Source organism: Phascolarctos cinereus, unplaced genomic scaffold, assembly GCF_003287225.1.
Source record: "Phascolarctos cinereus isolate Bilbo 61053 unplaced genomic scaffold, phaCin_HiC Scaffold_4;HRSCAF=312, whole genome shotgun sequence".
Classification (NCBI taxonomy): domain Eukaryota; kingdom Metazoa; phylum Chordata; class Mammalia; order Diprotodontia; family Phascolarctidae; genus Phascolarctos; species Phascolarctos cinereus.
Genome location: NW_027555847.1, coordinates 591,468,034 through 591,492,385, shown reverse-complemented (window position 1 = coordinate 591,492,385; position 24,352 = coordinate 591,468,034). Strand labels below are relative to the sequence as shown.

Below are 24,352 nucleotides of genomic sequence, written 5' to 3'. Positions count from 1 at the left end.
TCCCTTTAAGGAAGTTTTATTGGAGGCTTACAATATATATATGAAAATAAGTGAAGTGAAATGAGAAGGGAGGAGAGTGCTAGCAGGAGATATCAGGAGAGGCTTACAGAGGAAATAGCACCTGAGCTGAGTCTCTCAGCTTCCTCACAGATGCCAGGTTATTTTCCCCCAAAACTACTTTTTATCAGCATGAATTCCATTTCTGGCTCTGCTCTGACATAACTCTATAACTTCTTGAAATTGCTTTTTGCCTCTGTTCTCCAGTTTGCGAAATGGAATAGTTGGAATAGATCATTTTATGAGTTCCCTTCCAGCTCTAGCATTTTGAGATTTGGAACCTACTATTGTTGACCACAAACACTGTGTCACTTAGTGGTCTTTGAGAATTTTTTTCCCGAAGGTCTTTGTGAATGAAAGATTTATCACCGTATTGCCAATTGGCAGTGAGCCCCATTGAATTTAGCAGGATTGGTTCTTTGGACAGCAAATCTACCTGTACATCAATTACAGAGTCTGTCCTTGAAGTTTTGCAGCTTAGTAGAACCTGCCAAAGCTGATATAGCCTTTGAAAACTCAAGTTCACTTCTGTGGTATTCAAATAAGAGGCATCCTGACCAGCAGGCTGTTGCAATAGTTCAGGCATGATGTGATGAGAGCCCTCACCAGAAAGAGGAAAGAAGGGGGTATATATGAGAGATAATTGCAAAAGTGAAACCAACAGGCCTTGGCAGCAGACCAAATATGGTGGGGGGTGGGGAGGGGAGGTGAAAGATAGTGAAGAATCCAGGATGACTCCTTGGTTGTGAGCCTAAGGACTAAGAAAGAGGATGGTATTGCCCTTAGTAACAATAATGGAGCTAAGAGGAGGTGAGGGTTTAGGGAGAAAGATAATGAGTTCAGTTTTGGACATGTGCATTTAAAATGTCTACTGAACATCCAGTTTGAGATGTGAAATGGAAAAAAGCAACTGGAGATGTGAGATTGGAGATCAGTAGAGAGGTCAGATAAGATAGATGATAATTAAATTCTTGGGACCTGATAGAGATCACCAAGTGAAATAGTATAGAGATAGAAGAATGCCTAGAACAGAACCTATGGTGAGAGGGTTAGGATCCAGCAATAGTGTCAGATACGTAGGAGGAGAACCAGGAGAGAATGGTGCCCTGAGAACCTAGAAAGAAGAAAGTATCAAGGAAGAGGTGGTGAGCAGCAGTGTCAAAGGTTGCAGAGACATGACATGGAGGATTGAAAAAAGACCATTGGATCTGGCAGTCAGTCCCAAGAGGAACTGATGCATCTATTTTTTAAGAAGTGATTGAAATTGTTAAGTGGTAAAGTTAAGGGCCTGCCGTGGTTGAATGTTGTAAGTATCTGTTAATTTTCCCATGACTCATTTTAGATATTTATATCAATTATTGGCAAAGGTTAAATCATTGAGGCTTAAGTCAGTAATTTATAAACTGGAACCAGTAGGGAAACAAACAAACAAAAGAGCTGCCTAGAGTTATGAACACTTGTATTTCCTAGTTTCTCTATCAGTTGTTTGGTCTGAAATTTTAAGGTCGTGGTACTTTCACTTTAGGTCACCAGATTTTGTATTTTCTTGTGTATGGAGTATTGAGAATTGGGAAACTTAGGCTTTCTGTTTTCTGGTTCCTTTTCAGCCCTTATTTGAATTTAAGCAATCACTTAAACCCTTATTAACCTGACTGTATTTTTTGTTGTGTCCTCTGTCTCTTCTACCCTAAATATCACCTTAAATACTTGTTTTTTACAATCACATTTGGTACATAAAAGTAATTATGGGAGTGCTGAAAGAGCCAACATTGCTACTGTTAACCTAGTATTTATTGTGAGCCTGGATTGCCTCCTAGAAGGAGGCAGAACAGGTATCTTCGTTGACAGGGCAGAATTTATAAGTCAAAATATAGTAAGTGCAGGCTATTCTGTAGGTCACTGGGCAGATTTACTCATTTGCCTTCCAGGATAGTCTGACCTTGGAATAGCTATGGGATTAGCTTCATCCTTTGCTGCCTTCCTGCCTGGTCTGCACCACCTTTTAACCATTGAAGATGAAAATTGACATTAGCTTGATAGGAACTTCCTTATTAATTTTTCTCTCTTCCTGAGATCCACTGTTTCTTCTTTTTATTTTGAACCACCCCTTGTATAGTTCGTCTTTCATTGAGGGTCTGAAGGTAGAATCAATGAAATCACATCTTTGGGAAGAATGATGTTGAATCTTAAGTACAGTAGTACAGATGGTTTACATCTCCTTAGAGTCAGTATGATGCCATGAAAACTGCGTCCGTTTTTGTGTGTTATGTATGCCTATAGTAATAGTAATACATTCAACCTTTCCAAGTTGTATCAAAGGAAAGAGCAGTTTATCTTGTCAGACCACTTTGCAGGAATGGAAGTTACAGAGAGTACTTAACAATAATGGTTTTATTAATTAGGGTACATACATCAAAGAGAGAAGGCTTCAAGTAAACTCCGAGTCTACATGAGACCAGATATGTGAATGAAAGGTGAAAGATTAAATTAATCATCTAGATTTTTTTTTTTGCTATCAGAATACTTGCAGTTGTATAGAAACAGCTTACTCTCTTTAGGCAGCATTCCTACTCAGTTCAACACACATTTATTATTAAAGTTTGAGAAATCAATAGTCTATCATTTTGGATTTGTGAATCTTAGGCTAGGGTTATTGTTATGTTCAGGATACAGTTTTCCATTCTCTACCCTAATAGTTAATTTTTTTTTTGGTGGGGGGTGCGTCGAGGTGGTCAGGTTGGTATTTCAGCTTCACATCTACCCACATCATTTTATCATCTTCATGCGATTGCTGATTTCTTCTTGTCCACTTGGACCAGCATCCTGAACATTGGATGTGTGACCTGGACCCTCATATCTTGGTCTTCCTGAATTAATGTCCCCAGGTCTCCTGGGAGGTCAATCCACTCACCTTTGGAGAGCTTACCCGAGGATTCCACCATGATCATACTTCAGCTTCACATTGAATCTAGCTATCCACATAGGCCATCGAACTACCTGCCTGCTAACTTTCTTGTGAACCTCCCTGCTTCCATTTTCCCCAGAACAAAACTCCTTTCCCTAGTCTCTTCTTTTCTTTAGGTCTAGTTTTCTCTTATTAGAATTTAAATTCCTTGAAGGTAGGCATTTTCTTTTTTTGTATCCCCAGAGATTAGCATTGTGCTTGACACTTGGTAAGGGATCTCTCTTAATTATTTCCTACTTATTCTGCTTGTGGTTTTGTATATATTTGTTTGCATATTGTCTCCCCTATTAGATTGTAAGCTCCTTGAGGGGAGGAACTGTCTTTGACCTGAGTACTTTATTCTGTATCCTCAGTACTTAGAACAGTATCCGGCACATTGTAGGCACTTAATAAATGTTTATGGATTGATTGGAATTCATTCATATATATTTTTTGGTAATTTAGCCATGTTATTTTTGTGCTTGAGAAAATTTAAACTTAGTGTAACAAGTACCTGGGCATAAATGTGGTATAGTGTAGTGGGAAGATAACTGGTTCTGGAGTCTGAGCACTTGGGTTCAAATTCTGGCTGTGCCACTTACTACCACTATGACCTTGGGTAAAACACTTACTTTTGAGGGGCCCCGTATTTTTTATTTGCAAAATGAGGGGGTAGACTAGATTAGGTATTCTCAACATGGGGTCCATGCACTTTCTTTAAAAAATTTTTTTTGTTTTTTTGCTAGGCAGTGGGGTTAAGTGACTTGCCCAGGGTCACACAGCTAGTAAGTGTTATTATGTCTGAGGCCGGATTTGAACTCAGGTCCTCCTGAATCCAGGGCCGGTGCTCTAGCCACTGCGCCACCTTGCTGCCCCTAAAAATATTTTGACAATTGTATTTCAATATAATTGGTTTCCTTTATTATCCCATGTATTTCATTTTATGAATTTAAAAACATTATTCAGATAAGGGGTCCATAGGCTTCATCAGAGTGCCAAAAGGGTCTATGGAACAAAAATCGGTTAAGAATCCCTGGACTAGATGATTTTTAAGGTCCCATCTAGCTTTAAGTCTGTGCTGCTAAGCTAATATTCTTTGGGATGATCTTTATGTTATGAAATTTCTGCATTTGGATTCTTTGGAAGTCATCATTTGAAAGGAATTGAGAAAAGAAAGAACAATCAGGAATTTAGGCAGTGGGGTTGGGAGTTTTGATGTCCGCAAAATAATTTATATTGTTAATTGATACCTATAAAGTAATTTAAAATGGCAAATATTATTAGAAAGTATTTTGCCCTTTCTCCCTTTTCATTTGTCAGGGATGGCATAATTTCTGTCATTGCAGAACTCTACTCTGAAGCTTAGGTTCTGTGCTGTAGTATAGTTGGCTATCTTGCACCTCATCTTGGGAGAAGGGTGAGGTGAGGAAGGAAGAATGGATATTGTTCTCTGCCTGTTTTCTTAATGCAAAGGGGAATGAAGGGTAATTACTGGTTTATAAAGCTGTGTGTTTTAAAAATGCGCTATTTGTGTTTTCCAAATAAGTTTTACGTATTTGTCTGTTGGACCTCTGGAATAGAGGTTTCCACATAGTGATCTTTGCATACTCTCCCAATCTTGAGGGAGGCCAAGAGATGGTGGTTTATAGTACCTAAATGTAAGGATGGATTTGCCTAGTGAAGAAGGAGGCTCATATGGATGTGCAGAAGCTGAAGCTATTTTCTGGCTTATTTTCCATCCTATATAGCTGTAGGTTGGTGGAGGTGGGAGTGATTGGCTGGGGAAGGTGAGGACAAGATAAGTTAGTCTATACATCTGCAGGAGAATGGTTTCAGAAACTGCCTATGGATTTATGTAGACAGATGCCTTATTATTTTCAGTGTTTGTAAATGGAGAAATCGGTGAAGTCCTTGGGGTTGTGAGACTTCTTTATGGAGAACACAGCACAAAAGAAGATAACTACCTCAAAATTTTGAACTTCTTGTGTTAACCTTTTTTCCCCTAATTTTCTCTCATAGTACAGTTTCCAGGTTTGGGCCAGAGTTTGAGCATGGATGAGTACAAATTAGGTAATAGAAACCAGTTAAGCATTCACTGGAGTTACTTTTGTTTCCATTCTCTTAGGAATTTTTTCTGGGTGTACTCTAACTCACAAGTGTCCTGTCATTCTCTTCTTCCTTCTTTTTAAATTTCTTAGCTGGCCTAGTTTCTGGTTTCCTTAAACTGGAAAGATAAAAGAAAGGAAAGAATCTGGGATAGGTAACACTATTAGTGACAAAATGTTAAGCTATCAGATTTCAGGGCTTTTTCTCTCTCTCAAGTTTACCTCCTTCCTGTCTTATCTTACGTACTTAAAAACAACTGATTTAAGAGATCTAGTTGTCTGCACTAACATAATTCTGTTTTCTAAAATAATAAAAAGAAAAGGTTTCTTTATAGCACTTACTCCAGATAGCCATAGACTGATGGATTAAATTTATTTTAAATGTACTCATGTATTTTATTTTAATTTTTTTTGGGGGGTGAATGGGGGTTAAGTGACTTGCCAGGGTCACACTGCTAGTAAGTGTTATGTTTCTGAGGCTGGATTTGAACTCAAGTCCTCCTGAATCCAGGGCCGGTGCTCTATCTACTGTACCACCTAGCCACCCCCTACTCATGTATTTTAGATGAAATATTGTAATGATTTTCTAAAAAGTTCTGTATTCGGAAAGTAAATGCTGTGAATATCTGAGAGTTGAGTATAGGTTGCAGCATCCATTTATTTCCTTTGTAAACAATAGTTAAAGGAAAAAAAAAAGGAAATGTAGGAGCCATCTCATATTCCATTTGGTTTAAAGGAAGAGAAATTGCGAAAAAAATAATGAAAGAATGTAAGTATGAGGGAAGATGAGAAAAATCTGAGTTTCCTTTCTGTGAAGGCACTTTGCCAGGAAATTACAATCTTAGTGAATTTCTGGGCAAAAGGCCCATCCTTAGAAAAAGGGATTATGACAGAATGGAAAAGACAAGACTTTCATTATTTCTGAAAGAGCCTTATCTGCAGCACTGTGTTTGTTTTCTTAGATGGGTTCTCTGCATATTACTGTTCTAATAATTAAATGGATCTGGCAGATTTTGAAATTAATTCATAATTGCAAATGGATAGGGTGGTCAGGTTATTTTTTTTTAAACCACTTAAGGCTTGGCAGGAGATAAAAATAACAGAAGTACAAAGAGTAATAAAAGACAGTTGGAGGAGACAGTTTACTTGATGGATTGGATAGTGACTGTGGTATAGAGAAATTTTTCCATTTTCTTTTATCTTGCACTATTCAGAATAAAAATTTCCTTTTCCTTTTCCAGGTTTTTTTTTTATTACTAAGGTGAATAAAATGAGTTAGGTAATTAATTTTGTGCTTTTATTTATTCATTTATTCACAACAACAGGTCTACATAAAGGGTGAGAAATTTTTCCAAGATTAACATAGGTTCTAAGTAGCAGAGCTGGGATTGGAATGCAAAGCCTTAGGATTTTAAATTCAGTACTTAACATGCTTTAAGTTATTGTAAAGCCCAGAACCTTTTCTCTTGTAGATATGATGGCTACCAGGTATCAGAAAGGAAGCTAGCTATATGAGTTAGGTGGACAGTATTTGATTTCAGTCTAGATTAGTATCAAAGTATCATTAGTATCAAAATATCAAACAAATGAGTATTCTTTCCTCTTCCATTTAGAAAACATAATAAAAGCTTTAAGAGCCTATTGTGTACCAGGTATTGGGCTAGGCATTGCAGATATGATGACAAAATGAAATAGGTACATAGAAAATTAAATATAAAATATATACAAAGACAATACAGAATAATTTTTTTGGGGGGTAGAGGCACTATAACAAGAGGAGTGGAATATTTCTACCCTTTCTGTAGGAGGTGGTATTTGCACTGAGCTTTGAAAGAAGCAAGGGATATTGTGAAAGATGGAGGTAAGGAAGGAGGGCATTTCAGGAAAAGGGGATGCCTGTGCAAAAGCAAAGAAATCTAAGTTAGAAGAAACACAATGAAGGTCACTTTGGCAAGTGGAATAATGTGTGTATTATAGCCTGGAAAGGTTGGTTGGAGTCAGATTGTGAAGAGCTTTAAATGCCAAACAAAGGAATTTTTATCTTAGAGTTAAGAGGAGGCCTTTGGAGCTCAAGGCCACTGGAGCTTCTTAAACAGGAGAGTGACATGGTCAGACCTATGCTTTGGAATATTAATGTGGCAGCCATGTGGAGGGTGCATTGGAGAGGGAGAGACTGATTGTAGGAAGATGTATTGTAAAGGAGGGAAGGAAGGAAGCAAGAATTTATTGAGTGCCTACTATCCTATATGTGCCTGGCATTGTGCTTTACAAACTTCATCTCATTTGATCCTTAAAACAACCCTGGGAGAGCGGTGCTATTATGGTCTCCATTTTACAGTTGAGAAAACTGAGGCAGACAAAGGTTTAGTGACTTACCCAGAGTTACACAGCTAGTAAGTGTCTGAGATCGTATCTGAACTCAGTTCTTTCTGACTACAGGCCTAGAGCTCTATCTGCTGTGCTACCCAGCTGCCTCTCAAGGCAAGAGAGTGTTTCATTAATCCAGGTGAGAAATGATAACTGAACTTAGGGTGGGGCCTTGTGAATGGAGAGAAAAGGGACATTTGTAAGAGATGTGGAGATAGAATCTACAAGATTTGACAACTGATCAGATATGAGAGGTAGAGAGAGAAAGACGAGTGGTAGATGATTCTGAGGTTGTGAACCTAGGTATTTGGAAGGATTGTGAGACTCAGCAGAAACAGAGAATTTAGGAAGAGGGGAAGTTTAGGGGGAAAGATACTGAGTTTTGTATGTTTTGAGTATCAGACACCTCTGGGTCATCCTGATGGAAATGGTGAGTAGGCAGTTTGTGATGTAGCATTGTAGTCTGGAGAAGAGACCAGGACTAGATATTACATAGTTATCAATTTAGAGCTTTACCCATGGGAGCTGATGAGATCATTGAGTTAGAGTGGAGAGAGCAGGAAAGAAGGTTCAGGATGGAGCCTTAAGGTATACCCACACATGGAGTGAGACTTGGATGATGTAAGCTTTCCCTTGGCACCAGCCTTAACTGGCCCTACAACTCTCTTATTTGCACAGTTCTTTTATTTGTCCAGTTTTTAACATAGTTCCACTTCAAGGGTCCTTAGGCTACCCTGTGAGAGTGTGTGTGTGTGTGTGTGTGTGTGTGTGTGTGTGTGTGTGTGTGTGTGTGTGTTGGATTGGGGGGAGGAGTTAGGGTGGTTAAGGGATATGCTGAGTGAAGCAGGAGAGATGAGGAGGGGGGAGAAAAAGATATAGAGACAGTATGTTGAAGTCAAAATGAGAGGACTTCAGGGATCTACCACATTGACTCAGACTTTTTTGTAAAGCTTGTGAGGCCTTCTCCTGAAAGTAAGGGTATATATGTGAGTTAAAAAGAATTAGTATTGAGAAAAAGCTCTGGATCTATAGAAAAAGCTACTGTTGGGCAAAGCTGCCAAAACAGGGGCTTGTTCTTCCTGAGGCCACCTGATTGTAGTCTATTACTTCTGGATCTGTTAAATCCATTTCTCTCTCTCTCTCACTCTCTCTCTCTCTTTCTCTTTCTCTCAACAGCTAAAACACATCTCCCTGAAACTTCACTTGGCATCTTGAGCCTGTGCCCAGTGGATGAGGTATGTGTTAGTCTTTGTTTTGGCCCTCGTTGTCAGCATAGTGGGAAGATTAGGGAACTACAGGATACAGATGTGGAAGAGGGCACAGTCTAGACTCTAGACCTTGTGTTGCATGTTTCCCTGATGTAGTCTATATTGTGGGAAAACTGCCTATTTTAGTGGTAGTTCATGCTACCAGAATTTCTGTCTTAATGTTTAAGGGAACCAAGTGTTAAAAAACACTGATGAAATACCTGTTTTGTATAAGGTACTCTTCTAGGCTCTAGTGACAGAAAGTTGAATCTCCTTACCATTTTTCATTGTTATGGTGTGTAGAGATTTGTTGTGATCCAGGGTTGTGACTCATATTACTTCAGAGTCCACACACAGAGCATGCAGCAGAACTGGGGATTAAAATGATGATAAAACTTTGTTCCAGATTAAGTTTAATGCTCATTTTCTGGATTATACCAGTTGATCTTCTTTTCTCCAGGGTAGGTTTTCCATCTCTAGAAAATGATGCCTAGTGTTGTATTTTGGGTGTCACTTGTGGCACCCAGGTAAAGAGATCAAGGCTTTACTCTGATGTCCTTTCAGTATCTTCCTTACATGTGGCTGGACTTCCTTAAGAAATTATAATGTAACTGTTCAGTAGCTGCCACCCTAATTATTTTCTAGTTTACCCTAATCAGGTTAGGGAACACGTTATTACTATCTGGAGCTATGAGCTTGGTAAGGTTACTACTCCTATTCTTGTTGAAATCATTCTAAGAGTACATTCCTAAGAATGCATGTTCTGAGTTTATGCTATCACTTTTCTATTACCTGGGGTTACAGTCAGTAGAATTCTCATCCTATAGATGTAGAAACTCAAACACAGAGGGACTGTCAAATGTTACTTACCTAAAATTATGTAGTTATGCAGGAACTAGCACTCGTCTGACTTTGGCATTTACCAATCCATATCTCTCAATTAAGGGCCATTGAAATCTGTGGAAGAAAAGTAGGAGATTTACTGACTTCAGAGGCAGTATGGCTTCATTAAGAGTAGACTGTTCCAGACAAACTTGGTTTCTTTTTTTTTCTTTTTGAGGTTAGGGAGATACTCCAGATAGAGTTTGCCTAGATTTAAAAAATTAAATCTTATTTTATTTTCAGATCTGCATTCTCTTCCTTTCACCTTCTTTACCCTCAATTGAAGAAAAACATGAACCCGTACACACACACACACACACACACAGACAGAGTCAAGCAAAACCATTGTCCACATTGGCCATTAAAATAATGTCTTATTCTGTACTCTTAAGTATATTACCTCTCTATCAGGAGGGGTGGATATCTTGTATCCACTGAAATTATGATTGATCATTGACTTATCAGAGTTTCTAAGCCTCTCAAAAAATTTTTTTTGCAATATTACTGTCTTTGTATAAATTGTTATATTAGTTCTGCTTATTCACTCTGTTAGTCTCACTTATATAAGTCTTCCCATGTTTCTGAGACCTTTTGCTACCATTATTTCTTATTCACAGTAGTATTTGATCACATTCATATACCATAACTGGTTCAGCCATTACCCAGTTGATGGCTGTCTCCTTAGTATTCTGCTTACCATAAATAAAACTCTGCTATAAATATCTATGTATGGATCCTTTTCCTCTTTCTTGATCTTTTGGGATATTACAATATTGGTATTACAGGGTCAAAGGGTATATACAGTTTAATAGCTTTTTTTTTTTAAAGAGGCACCCAAGTGGTACAATGAATAGAGCTCTGAACTTGGAATCAGGAAGACCAAGTTCAGATCCTGCCTTAGACATTTATTGTCTGTGTAACTCTGGGCAAGTCACAGAACCTTTTTCTGCCTCAGTTTTCTCAATAGTGTGATGGAGATCATAATAGCATCTCTCTCCCAGGGTTGTTGTGAGGATCAAATGAAATGTTATTTGCTAAGCAACTTAGCACAGTGCCTGGCACATAATAAATGCTTGTTCCCTTCTCCCTTTTCTTTTTGAACCTAGTTATAAATTGTTTTGCAAAATGGTTGGACAAGTTCACACCTCTACCGAGAGTGCACCAGTATACCTGTTCTCCCACAGATCTTCTAGCATTTGTCATTTTCTTTGTCAGTTTTATCAGTCTGATGAGCATCAGGTGGAACCTCAGATTTGTTTTAATTTGTCTTCCTTTAATCAGTCGTTTCAGTTGTAGCTGACTCTTCGTGACTCCATTTGAGGTTTTCTTGGGAAAGATACTGGGGTGGTTTGCAATTTCCTTCTCCAACTCATTTTACAGGTGAGGAAACTGAGGCAAACAGGGTTTAAGAGAACTGCCTAGGGTCACATAGCTCGTAAGTGTCTGAGGCCAGATTTGAACTTAGGTCTTCTTGACTACACCTATATCCATTGTGCCACCTAGTGATTTGGAATGTGCTTTATATGGTTATTGATAGCTTGGATTTCTTCCTCTGAAAACTGCCTATTTATATCATTTGACCATTTATCGATTGGGGAATGTTTGCCAAGATTTTAGCAAAGCATTTGATAAATTGTCATTCTAGTCTTGTAGAAAAGATGGAGAGCTTTGGGGTAGGTAGTAACATAGCTAGGAAGGTTTGTAAGTCCTTCTTTCTGGGTAGAGACCTCATGAAAGTTTAATGGTTGGGCTTAGAGTAGTCATTAGTGGCTTGAAGTCAACTTGGACTGGGGGATTTGTGTTTGACTCTCTTCTTTTTAAAAGTTTTGTCAATAACTTGTGTAAATGCATAGATGTCAATCTCAAATTTGCAGATGGCACAAAGCTGGGAGGAGCATTTAACTTATTGGATGACAGAATGAGGATCCAGGATCTTGGCAGGGTAGACTATTGGGCTGAATATTTGGCTAATAAGACTTAATTTTAATAGAGATGTTTGTAAAATAATGTACTTGGGTTAAAAAAATTAGTTTCACAAGTACAAGATGGAGGAGACTTGGCTAGGCAGCACTTTTAAAAATACTATAGTTTTTAGTTGACTGCATGTTCAGTATGGAATCAGCAGTTTGATGTAGAAGCCAAGATAGCTAATGTGATCTTTGATTGTATTAAGAGAGGCAGAGCTTCCAGAAATAAGTAGGTGATAGTCCCACTGCACTTTGCTTTGGTCGAACTACAAGTGCAAAATTGTATCTGGTTCTGGGCACTGCATTTTAGGAAAGACATTAATAAGCAAGAGGGTATCAGGAGAATGGCATCCAGAATTGATTCATGCCATATAGGGATCAGTTGAAGGAACTCGGGATGTTTAGCATGGAGAAGAGAAGACTTGGGGCATCGAGGGCAGATGGGTCACTATAGCTATCTGAGAATGTGAAGGACTGTTATTTGAAAGCAGGATTAGACTTTTCTGTTTTGCCTCAGAGGTCTAGGAGTGCTGTGTGAAAGTTGTAAATTGGGCTACCTTGAGAGGTGGTGGGTTATCCTTCATTGAGGTCTTCAAGTAGAAGCTGGGTGATCACTAGTCAGATTGGTTGTATGGGATGTTCTTTAGATAGTATTCCAGGGTGGGGAACCTGCAGCCTCGAGGCTACATATCGCTTTCTAAGTCCTTGGGTGCGGCCTTTTGACTCAGTCCCAGTTTCACAAATCGTTATTAAAGGGATTTGTTATGTGAAGTTTGGATTCAGTCAAAGGACTGCACTTAAGGACCTAGAGAACCACATGTGGCCTCGAGACTGCAGGTTTCCCCACCCTTGGATAGGTATAAGGATCCTTTCACATCTGAAATTGTATGATTCTGTGATGCTGATGGCTATATTACCTTAACTCTTTACTCTGAGATTGCCTCTGCATAGTGCATACTACTTAGTAAGATCAGCCAGCAAATATAGGTGAAAAGAGTATTCAGTGGATCTGGAAACAGAAATCCTGGGTTGGAGTTCTAGCTATGCCCTTTGCTACCTTTTGAAGCTCACTTAATTTCTCTGATCCTCAGTCTCTGCATCTGTAAAATGGTAAACAAAAGCTAGAATATACATGTATATGTACACATATATATGCAATGGGAATCAAAAAAGTATATATATGTATACATTATATATATAAGCTATTAATATTAGCAGTAAGAACCACATTACTGTGTCGCTTTTATACAGCTTTACAGTAACTCTGTGTGTGTGTGTGTAATTGAATTCACTTGCATGTCATGGCATCACCTGCCTGATATCATGGTCCTCTTTGAGAATGAAGGACAAAAAACAACACACATATGTTTATATATGCAGTGGCAATCAAAAAAAAAGTATTATTATACTTGTCATACCTCCCTTCTAGTTGTGCTCAGAGAAGAAAATATATAAATCACCTTGCAAACTTTAATGCCTATAAACTGTCAGTTATTTAAGATACAAACAAGTTGAATTTGATTTTTAGTACTGTATTAGTATATTTTTCTTTAGAAGTCTGTCATTGTGAATGTGATTTGTTAATGTATCATATCAAGCATATCAAAGAAGATCGATACTCAACAGTTATGAAACTTATTCTTATATTGCTAAATGCATTAAGCTTTCCATGATGGCACAACATTTTAAGATACTCTTTTCTTTATTATTTATATAATTTGTATATGATTATAAATTATGTGTAATTTATAATAATAATTTATAATATTGTACTCTTTGATCCAGCCAAAGTGGCCTTCTCTGTTTTTCATACGCTATCCCTCTTCTCGGTACCTTTTTAACACTTCCCTCCTTCATTACTTTCACATTATAGAATCCCTTTCTTCCTTTCAGATGCTCTATCTTTTACTTGAAGCATTTCCTGATTCTTGTACCGCTAATGTCCTCCTTGCCAAAGTATTTTATATTTAACTGCTTCTTTTGTATTTCTTTTTATTAACTTCACATTTATGCTACACATACTTGTATATATACATGCATGTATATGTGTGTGTATATATGTATATGTATATGCACGCACATGTATGTACATACATACATACTTTCCCCCTGTCTTTATCTCCCTAATTAGAATGTAAACTCACTGCAACTAGGGATTGTTTTGTTCTTTGTACTTGTATCTTCAGAGGGTAGCACAGTGCTTGGTAAATCAGTGTTTGTTGTTTGGTTATTTGATTAAAATGCCTCTTCTGATCATAGTTTTTGACTTGCTTGGGGAAATCAAGGGAAAGAGAAGTTATGATCTTGAGGATGGCTTTTTTGCAGAAGGATGACTATTTTAATAATTGTATCTTGGTAGTGGCTACCTACTGTTTCCTTGGGAGGAAACTTTAACTTAAAATACCTGCTGCATCCCCAGGAGCTGTCTCTTATTGTGGGGCTCTCAACTTCCCTGAGAAGACTCTTTTTAGATCAAGAGCTTGTCTGACCTCAAGGTAGCAGGTCTCTTTGGCAGTACTTTAAGGAACTAACAGGAGTGGGAGGAAAAGATATCACCTTTGTTGGGGGGAGTACTGGGCTTCTTCCTTCCTTATGTTACCATTTGGTATTGTCCTTTCATCATTGAAAAGTTACAGTTTTTTATGTTGTGTTCCCAAACACATTCAAATTTTGATTTTTTTCATGTTCTTGATCCACTTGCATCCATTCCCATGGGCTTTCCTTGTGGGGAGACTACTACGGCCCCAGAACTGTGCCATCCAGATATAATACACCTGACAGTGACTCCAGAATGATGGAATTGCTTTATGGGGAGGTAACTAGGATGTAGGAGATACTCAGTCTTGCCGGTAGCAACTTAATCCTTAAGTTTTCCAGGCTCTCTGAATTAGATTGCATCTGAACTCTTTGCCCATTTATACCTGAACACCATCATTCATTTGCAGTCACATACTTCTTATTGCTATTCTGCCTTCCATTCACTTTATGTTCCTTCTCAATCATAGTATCAACATTAATTTAACTTTTGGCACTTTCATTTTCTAGTCATTCATTCATTCACTCATTTCATTTATTTATTTATATTATTTATTTATTTATTTATTCATTCATTTATTTGCTTATTTATTTATTTACTTAGTTATTTATTCATCCATCCATCCATCCATTCATTCATTCATTCATTCATTTATTTTTAGGCAGTTGGGGTTAAGTGACTTGCCCAGGGTCACACAGCTAGTAAGTGTCAAGTGTTTGGTCTGAGGCCGAATTTGAACTCAGGTCTTCCTGACTTTAGGGCTGGTGCTCTATCCACTGCGCCTAGCTGCCACCTAGCTGCCCCTTTTGGCACTTTTAATGTGCAGTCTTTGTCCAGGTCAAATTTGTTGACACTTCTAGAAGAACTGAACCATATTCATTGGCATTCTTGCTTTAAATGAAACCCAGACATAAAGAAGTTGCAGCTGAATGGAAGAAGAGTTCCCAGGTTCTTCTAGGAAATGAACATAATGGAATTGGTTTCATTGTGTAGATAAAGCACTAAACTTGGCACCAGGAAGTCTGGAGTTCCTCCTTTATGACTGTGTGAACCTAGGCTAGTCACTTTTCCTCTCAGCCTCAGTTTCCTCATATGTAAAATGAGGATAACACTAGCATCTGCCCTATGGGATTTTTGTGAAGTTGAAAGGGGACAACATATATGAAATGCTTTGTTAGCCTTAAGTGCTGTAAAAATGTTATGTATTACTATTGTCACTACTACTGCTACTACTACAACACCACTCAAATACAACTAGAAAAAACAATGGGACAGTTGGTCATCTCACTGGATAGTACTCATAATGGGTCTTAAGCAAAAGACAAACTTTGTAGTATGCTAACTTGTATTGTAAAGGATAAAGAAGTAGAGAAAGTCTTTAAAGAAATCTGACAGGTCTTCAGATTAACCCAAGATGCACCTTGATACTTGATAACATCAAAGAAAAGATGAACTCTTAGAGGCTAGTAAAAACTGTTACAAAAAAACGGTTTGGGATCGTGATTTCAAAGTTTTATAGATTACTTAGAAACTTCATGCTGTATACAGCATGAGTACTTTTTTAAAGAAGAGAGTGGGAAAGAATTGACTGCAGCAATCATGAAACCACATGGTCAAAAATGAAATTGACTGCATCTTAATGGATAGGAAATGGCTGGTCATAGGTGCAGTAGCCATTTCAAAATCAGGTGTTTACAGGCAGTGGGATCATAGACTAGTTAGAGCAAAGGGTAAAGTAGATAATGAATTAGAAGAAAGGATAAAAGATGAGAAGACATTTCATTCAGTTACAATAGTTCGAATAAGCTATTGGTGCTGAATAGTAGGGTTTGGGTTAAGGACATTGACTTCATCACCGTTTCTTAACAGTAGTTTAGCCTATAGTAAATCAGTTGTCACAATGAAGTCAAGAGCCCAGAGACTGTTCCAGCCAGCCAGTACTGAATTCTCTGGTCAGGCCACTAGTATAGTGTACATGCTCATTTGTAAAACATTACAGAGTATGATAGGAAATAATTGAGCAGTATTGCTTCATACAACACCTGTGGAGGATAAGATCAGAATCACTACTAAACTACTAAATCATATAAGCCAAAAATATTTATAACGAAACCAGAAAGGAAAATGTCAAACATAGGTAAAATAAAACCTAAATTTAACTCTAACATAAAACCTGAATTAACCCTAGATTTACCAACATTTTTATAGCAATAATTGGCCACAATGTTATGAAGAAGAGGAAAAGCTTAGGATAAAGCTGGAATGAGCCCCTAGATCAGACCATATATACATAGAAATTGAGTCTGAGGGAGGCATAATTTTAAAAGCCTAGAGAGATTGATGAAAGAGAGGAAGAGATGAAATGATTAGAAAAAAATAATGTATAGTATTATTACCCAAAAGATTATTGAGCAGTAAATTACAAACCCAACTCATATGTCTACTTTCTTACCTTTATAAAACCTCTGAGAGTGTACTGATCTTGAAGATATGTCTACTTTAATTTGATTTCACTCTATTGAAACACTTTTTGGTTCCCTGTTGCCATATATAAATTCATAACTCTTGCCTTTTACACACTCTTAGTGTCTGGCTTCAGTCTACTTTTCTAGCTTTATCTACTCTCCTTTACAAGCTGTACATTCGTGACAAATTGTACTATTTTGTCAGTGGTTTGCATTCTGTTCTTTCCATTTTTGGGATATATTCTCATCTTTTCATCTGTTGAAGTCTCTCCCTTCCCTTAGGGCCCAAGACAGTTAGTTGTCAAATAGTCTTTAAACTTTCCCTGCCCTGGGTGAAAATTTTATGACTGCTTCATAGCACATTTCCTGTTCTTCTTTTCTGGTGTCATTACTTTCTGTACATGTCTTTCATACCATTATATCATAAGTGCCTTAAGAAGCACCATTTCTTGTAATCTCTGTATTTCAAACATCTAGGACAGTACCTTATATATTATAAATGGTTGTCTGAATCTGTGATTTTACAAGCAGAAGGAATTATTGGTATAGAAACTAATTTGCAATTTATGATCTCCAAAAGCTTCCTGAGAGCTCTGAGAAGCTCAGTGGTTACATAGCTAGATTCAGGACTTGAACCCAGGTCTTATCATTCAAAAGTTGGCACTTTTATCAACTATGGCATACTGCTTTTTCCTTGTATATAATAATAGATGTTTGTTATCAAGCCCCAATTGTAAATGCTTTCTTCTTCCTCAAGTTTTCTTAGAGTACTAGATCTTTCTTTTGCCCCTACCACATTTGACTTCTCAATGTATTTATTTGTTTACATTACATCCAATCTATTAGATTATGAACACCTTGGGACAGAGACTGTGTTATCTTCATCTTTGTGTCCCTAGTGCTTAGCACAATGTCTTGTACATAAAGGATACTTAATATTTTTGAACTGAATTTTTATTGAATTATAGGGTACCTTGGGGTTTAGGGACTGGGTTGGAAGGTTAGCCATCCTTCAGTCCTTAGTCTGCTTCTGTTCCTCTGTCCCAAGAATCCTAGATGAGGAGGGTAAGATTGGGGAAGTGGAGTCTAGAATCCATTTTCAGTGTGCCCTCTCGCTTTTTCTGTGCCATTATTCCTGGTTTGGTTCTCCTTCCCTGGTTCTCTTCCAAGTGTGGTGATCACCTTTTTTCCCTGCTCCCTCTTATATCCAAGATAGTTCCTAAAGCCTCATAGTCTGGAATTTTAGCTTTTTTAGTCCCCCTAGCACCCAGAGGTATGATCTGCTTTGGGACAGCAAGATCCTTCAGGTTGAGGTAGGTAGGATATACTTGAGGACTAAGAGAATTGTGAAACATAGATGAGATATAGGGAACCATATTGGTGGAGCATTGTAGGTAAGGTGGGCAGTAGCTGGTTTGTAAATGAACCATAGCTATTGGAGAATTAGATCAAGGCTACCTTTATGATTAACTTTGTTGTCAGTTTTTCTTTTTTTCTTTTTTTTTTGTTTTTTAAGCAATTGGGGTTAAGTGACTTGCCCAGGGTCACGCAGCTAGTAAGTGTCAAGTGTTTGGTCTGAGGCCGGATTTGAACTCGGGTCCTCCTGACTTCAGGGCCGGTGCTCTATCTACTGCGCCACCTAGCTGCCCCTACTGCGCCACCTAGCTGCCCCTCAGTTTTTCTTGATTAGAATAGTAAACCACATATATATATAGTCATAGAATTGTAAAGTTGAAAGAGACCTCTGAGGTCATCTATTTTAGCTCATGCCTGAGTTTGGAATCCCCTCGTTGCCTATGGATACTGATTGTTTGCATATAGCTTAAAAATAATAGATGGAATATAACTTTGTGATATGATTTTTTCAAATATATTTATTTTATTTATTAATATTTATGTATTTATTTATTCAAATATATTTATTCAAGAAAACAGTAATGAACTTAGAAAATTTAAATTCAGTTTGAAATTAAAATTAAAAAAAATTTCTTTCCTTATTCTCTGACTACAGAACACTTTGTAGGGTACATAGTCTTACTTTTGGCATTTGAGACTTTTGGTTTTTTACTCACTAAATTACTTTTCATTTGGCATTTAGAATACTATAAATTTAAAAAGTGATTTTAAATAAAATATTGTTTTTTATTTTATTAGCAAGCTAAAAAAGCTGAGTGAAGACAGTTTAACTAAGCAGCCTGAAGAAGTCTTTGATGTCTTAGAGAAGCTTGGTGAGGGGTAAGTACACACAACTGTAAAAATTATTTTCAGGAAAAGAACAAGATGAGTATTGAGAAATAGTCATCCAATATTAATATTTATACAGTTGTACATTGCTTGAATTGAAAATGTATTAAAGTTAAGATATTATGTTAACACCCATGCAAATAGAGGATGGGGAATGACTAACTAGGCAAAAGATGGGGGGAAAAGCCTATGGCAGGCATAGGGGTGAGGTTAAAATTTACCACAAGTTGAATATGAGTCAGCAATGTCCTGCTGTTGTGAAAAATGCCAGCCAAAATAATCCTTCCACTATACTTATAACATCCTTAATAAAGTTTTTATAAATATGCTTTAAATGGGATGTGGAGAAACTAAAGCAGGATATAAGAATAACGACAAGGATAATTAAAATGGAAAGTAGGTCTTCAGAATATAGTTTAAAGAAATTGGTATTGTTTTGTTTAAATCCAGGTAAGAGAAAGCTAAGATGTGGCTTTGATATATGAGGTTTTTTTGGTTGTTTTTTTTTTTAAACATAGGAATGCTGATCAGGTATTTTTCATGTCTTTAGAAAACAAAAGAAGTGGAAATTGACTTAAATTAAAATGACAAAAATTTTAATTAGACATAAGGAAGGAACAAATTGACTATTAGGGTAATAAAACCCTGCAATGACTCCTGAGAGGTTGAGCTATCTTGGATATCTTAAAGAATGAAAAATGAAAAAAAAAAAGAAAGAAAAAGTATTTTTTCAGTGCTTGCTATTTGCAAGGTATTGTGGTAGGTGATATGAAAAATATAAAGAGTATGAGATACCACCACAACTTCTTTTTCAAATCTTTTCATCCGTTTTCAAACCTCCCAAAATTCACTCTTCCTTCACCCTCTTAGCTGAGAACCTTCACTCATTTCACTGAAAGAAAAATTATTTGCTGAAAACTCATTCTTTTCTTCTGTTCTTCATTCCATGTCACCCACATACTTTCTGGTACCATCTTTTCCTTCACTCCTGTCTTACATGAAGAGGTGCCTTCTACTCGACAAGGCTAATGTCTGCATGTGCAAGTGATCCCATTCCATCTCACCTTCTGTAACAGATTGCTTCCTTTATCATACCTATTCTCTCATTTAACTTCATTCTTTCCCTGTTTACTGGCATGCCCATATTACCCTATCATCAAAAAATCTCTCCTTGACCCATCCATCCCCACTAACTGTCATCCTATATCTCTCCTCCTTTTTGTGGCTAAACTTGATCCACAATCTCTGCTGCCACTTCCTTCCCTCTTATTCTCTTTTAAAGTCTTGCCATCTAGCTTCTGACCTCATCGTTCAGTTGAAATTGCTCCTCCAAAGTTACCAGTGATTTATTAATTGCCAAATCTAATGGCCTTTTATCATTCTTCATTTTTCTTGATCTCTCTACTGCCTTTCACACTGTTGATCACCCTCTTCTCCTTGATACCTTCTTTTCTCTAGGTTTCTGAAACATTAATGGTAATAACAATAACTATTTGTAGCACTTATTTAGTGCTTTTAAGTTTTACAAATTGATTTACATAAGTTAACTTATTTGGTACATAAAAGGACACTGAAGCACATACAGGTTTTAGGTGATTTGCCTAGGGTCACACAGCTAGTAGGTGTTTGAGGCTGGATTCAAACTCAAGTCTTCATCCTACCCCCTCTCCTAACCTCTAGAATTACCTCTCCAGCTGAATGTTCCATATACATTTTAAGCTGAGCATGTCCAAAACTGAACTCATTATCTTTTCCCCCAAACTCTTCACTCTTACGAACTTCCCTTTTGCAGGTGAGGGTACCACCATCTTTTCGGCCACCTAGGCTCACAATGTAGGTGTGATACTTACCCCACTCTTACCCCACTTTTCCATGTCCAATTTGTTGCTAAGTCATGTTGATTTTACCTTGATAACATCTCAAGTCTCTCCCTATTTCAGTCTGTCATCTACTTAACTGTCAAATTAATCTTTCTAGAAGTGTAGATCTGACCATGCCATCACCGTATTCAATAAACTCCTATTACTTCTAGGACTAAATACAAATTCCTCTATTTGACATTGAGAGTCCTTCACAACTTATATTATGTAGTTGGCTCCCTCCTGTCTTTCAGGTCTTTAAAATTTTTTTTTTTTGCCTTATTCACTCTCATGTACTTTTCAGTCAAGTGATACTGACCTTCTTGCTGTTCCTTACACAGCATGCTTGATCTCCTGACTATAGGCATTTTCACTGGCTATCCTCCGTATCTAGATTCTCTCCCCTCAAGTTGAATTTTAGGCTAAATCAAGTTTATTTGCTTCATTATTAGATAAAAGGGAACTGTTGAAAGGTTTTGAATAAAGGAATAAGATGATGAGGCCATTTTAAAAAGAAGACTAACCATCCTTGGAGAAACTACCTTGGTGTAATAGGAATATGTGAGTTGGCATTAGAAGACCTGGGTTCTCTATGACTCTCAGCATTTACTGGCAAGTCAGTTTTCTCATATGAAAATGGGGATAATAATATCTACACTATCACATAAGGTTGTAAGGAAAGTACAAGCATACCTTGGAGGTATTGTGGGTTCAGTTACAGACCTCCGCAATAAAGTGAATATTGCAATAAAACGAGTCACACAAATTTTCTGGTTTGCTAGTGCATATAAAAGTTATGTTTATATTACACTATAGTCTATTAAGTATGCAGTAGTATTATGTTTAAAAGGATTTACAAACCTTAATTAAAAATACTTTATTGCTAAAAAATGTTAACCATGACTTGAGGCTTTAGCAAGTCATAATCTTTTTGTTGGTGGAAGTCTTGCCTTGATGTTGATGGCTTCTGGCTGATCAGGGTGGTGGTTGCTGGAGATTGGAGTGGTTGTGGCAATTTCTTAAAATAAGATAACAATGAAGTTTGCCCCATCAATTATCTTTTCCTTTCACTTGAATACTTAGAGGCCATTATAGTGTTATCAGTTGGCCTAATTTCACTATTGTTGTGTCTCAGGGAATAGGGTGGCTCAAGGAGAGGGAGAGAAATAGGGAACAGCAGGTCAGTGGAGCAGTTAGAACACATACAGCATTTATCAGTTAAGTGTGATGTTTTACATGGGCATGGTTTGTGGCACTCCAAAATAATTATAACCATAACATCAAAGATCACTGATCACAGATTGCTGTAACAGATATAATAATAATAATGAAAAAGTCTAATATATTTCAAGAATTACCAAAATGTGACACAGAGACATGATGTATACACATGCTATTGGAAAAATGATGTGAGCAGACTTGCTTGACCCAGGTTTGCCACAAAGTTTCAATTCGTTAAAAATGAGGTACAATAAAGCGAAGTGCAATAAAATGAGGTGTGCTGTATTTTGAACTAAAGGGTTTTATAATATAAGTGGTTAACTACAACAGCAAGCATTATTAAGTCCCTGCCCTCAAGGAGTTTACATTCTAATATCATCAACTCATAAAAGGAAACTGAAAAGACATAGAAGTAGGCAAGGAAATTACCTGGCTCAGGGATATGATGGAGGAATCAGATGGAGGAAGAGATGACTAGCCTGGGCACTTTCCTTAAATGGAGGTTCTGGAGCCATTGAAACATAGGGAGTGGCTGAAGTTGCTTCTGAGTTGTGAATTCCAGGGCTGAAGTTATCTTCCAGGATGAAGAGTTTTCTGGGACATGATGGCAGAGTCCTGATTGTAGTGTGGAGAGAATGTTGTCATTACTAATCATCTGACAGTGACTTCCTATTATCTACAGAGTAAAACCCAAGCTCCTTTGCTGTGATTCAAGGCTTCTAGAGATTGATGTCATTCTACGTATTCAGTTTTGATATGCTTCATGGTTTGCCAAACTGGTCTTCTGTCAGCTCCCTAAACATAGCCTGTACATTCCTGACTCTTATCTTTGCTCATGCTATTACCTATTCCTGGAATGCCTTTCTTCCTCCTCTTTGTCTATTAGATTCCTGGTCATCCTTTTGTTTTTATGTCATCATTTCTGAATGTATCCTCTCTCTGTCTCCTCTCCAGCAAGCCATCATTTGTAACAAAGAATATATAAAAAGGATAAAAAATAGTTTATCAAAAACAAGTAAATATGTAGTATTCCATACCCATTGTCTTCCAAATCTACAAAGAGGAGAGAGGTGCATTTTCCTATCTTCTCAGTTTCATAGTGTTGCCCGAGTTTTCTTTGGGTCCTGACTAGCTACTGCCAATAAATAAGCCAGTACAGGATACAGACATAGGAACACTGCAGTTTATTCACTCAGAAGTATGACACACCATCAGTAGGTCCTAGATCCATGTGTCTGATAGCTCAGCAGGTGACATTTACACATTTTCTCCTCTGAGCTAAGTGAGGCAGAAAGAGTAACAAATGAGAAGACACACTGCTTGCTGCAGTTTGGTCAGAGCATTGGAAAAAATACTTATTACGACAAAAGAAGAATGTGGCCTTGTTAGCATAGCCATTTGCATTAGACCAAAGAAAATAGTGGGCAGCTAGGTGGTGCAGTGCATAGAGTTCTGGGCTTAGAGTCAGTAAGACCTGAATTCACATGTGACCTCTACACACTTACTAGCTATGTGAGCCTGGGCAAGTCACTTAACTTCTATTTGCCTTAATGTATTGGAGATGGAAATGGCAAACCACTCCAGTATCTTTGCCAAGAAAACCCTAAATGGGGTTGCAAATTGTTGAACATGACTGAACAAAAACAGAAAACTGTACCATCTTTAGCAGTCAGTCGATCAATAGGCATTTATTAAGCTTACTATGTGCTTTGTTATCTAAGATAAAGAGAATGGGACAACTTTCTTGAACTATCAGTTCTTTATTGAGGTAGAGATCTGCCTGCAATGTGGAGAATGTACTGTCCCAAGCTTTGGGGGTTTTGTGCAGCTGTTTTCAGAGATACTTCTAGGGACCTGTGAATTTTCAGTTCTTCCAAGATGGTATGATAAGGGGCAAGGTGTTTACTCCTTTCCTGGCCTGTGCTCTGGTCTGTGAGTGACCACAAGCAGTCTTTTCTGTCTTGGAACTCTGAGGAGGATTTCCTCTTCACCGCCATTACAAGCTCCACCACACCAGTGCTCCTCCTCACCCCAGGACTGCCCCTCAGAACTGTGACCCAGATCCAGGCAAGAGCAAAGCAAGAGATTCCTGCCTCAGCACTGGCAAAGAGATCCCTGCAATCCCCCTCTGATCAGTCACTTGATTCCCCTTTAGTCTGTGGGCTGGAAGCTCAGGAGGCAGCCGCCAATCCAGGGCTGTGCTCAGGAACTGGGGCTGAGACCTGTCTTCTCTCTCACCACAGAAACAGACTTTTCCCACTGACCTTCTAAGTTGTCTTTGACGTTTGTGGGTTGAGAGGTTTGGAAACTGCCACAGCTGCCTGTGATTCAGTCCTCTGAGGCCTGCTCCAGGTTCACTGTGGTCTGTGTGCCCAAGCCGCACTGTGCTCCTCTCCCAGCCCTGTGTGATATACCTTTCCGATCAACCATCCAGGTTGTCTTGGGCTGGAAATTTGTT

General features: G+C 37.8%; 1 protein-coding gene across 7 annotated transcripts in view; it reads left to right on the top strand.

Annotated features, from left to right (window-relative positions):
* STK3 (serine/threonine kinase 3) overlaps nt 1-24,352 on the top strand; it is a 485,213-nt gene that overhangs the window by 32,171 nt on the left and 428,690 nt on the right. For all 7 annotated transcript variants that reach the window (XM_078153675.1, XM_020969092.2, XM_078153672.1 and 4 more), the window contains one exon: nt 18,725-18,805. In XM_078153675.1, coding sequence (XP_078009801.1) covers nt 18,725-18,805 — 81 coding nt within the window. Of the gene's footprint in view, nt 1-18,724; nt 18,806-24,352 lie in introns of those variants that run through there.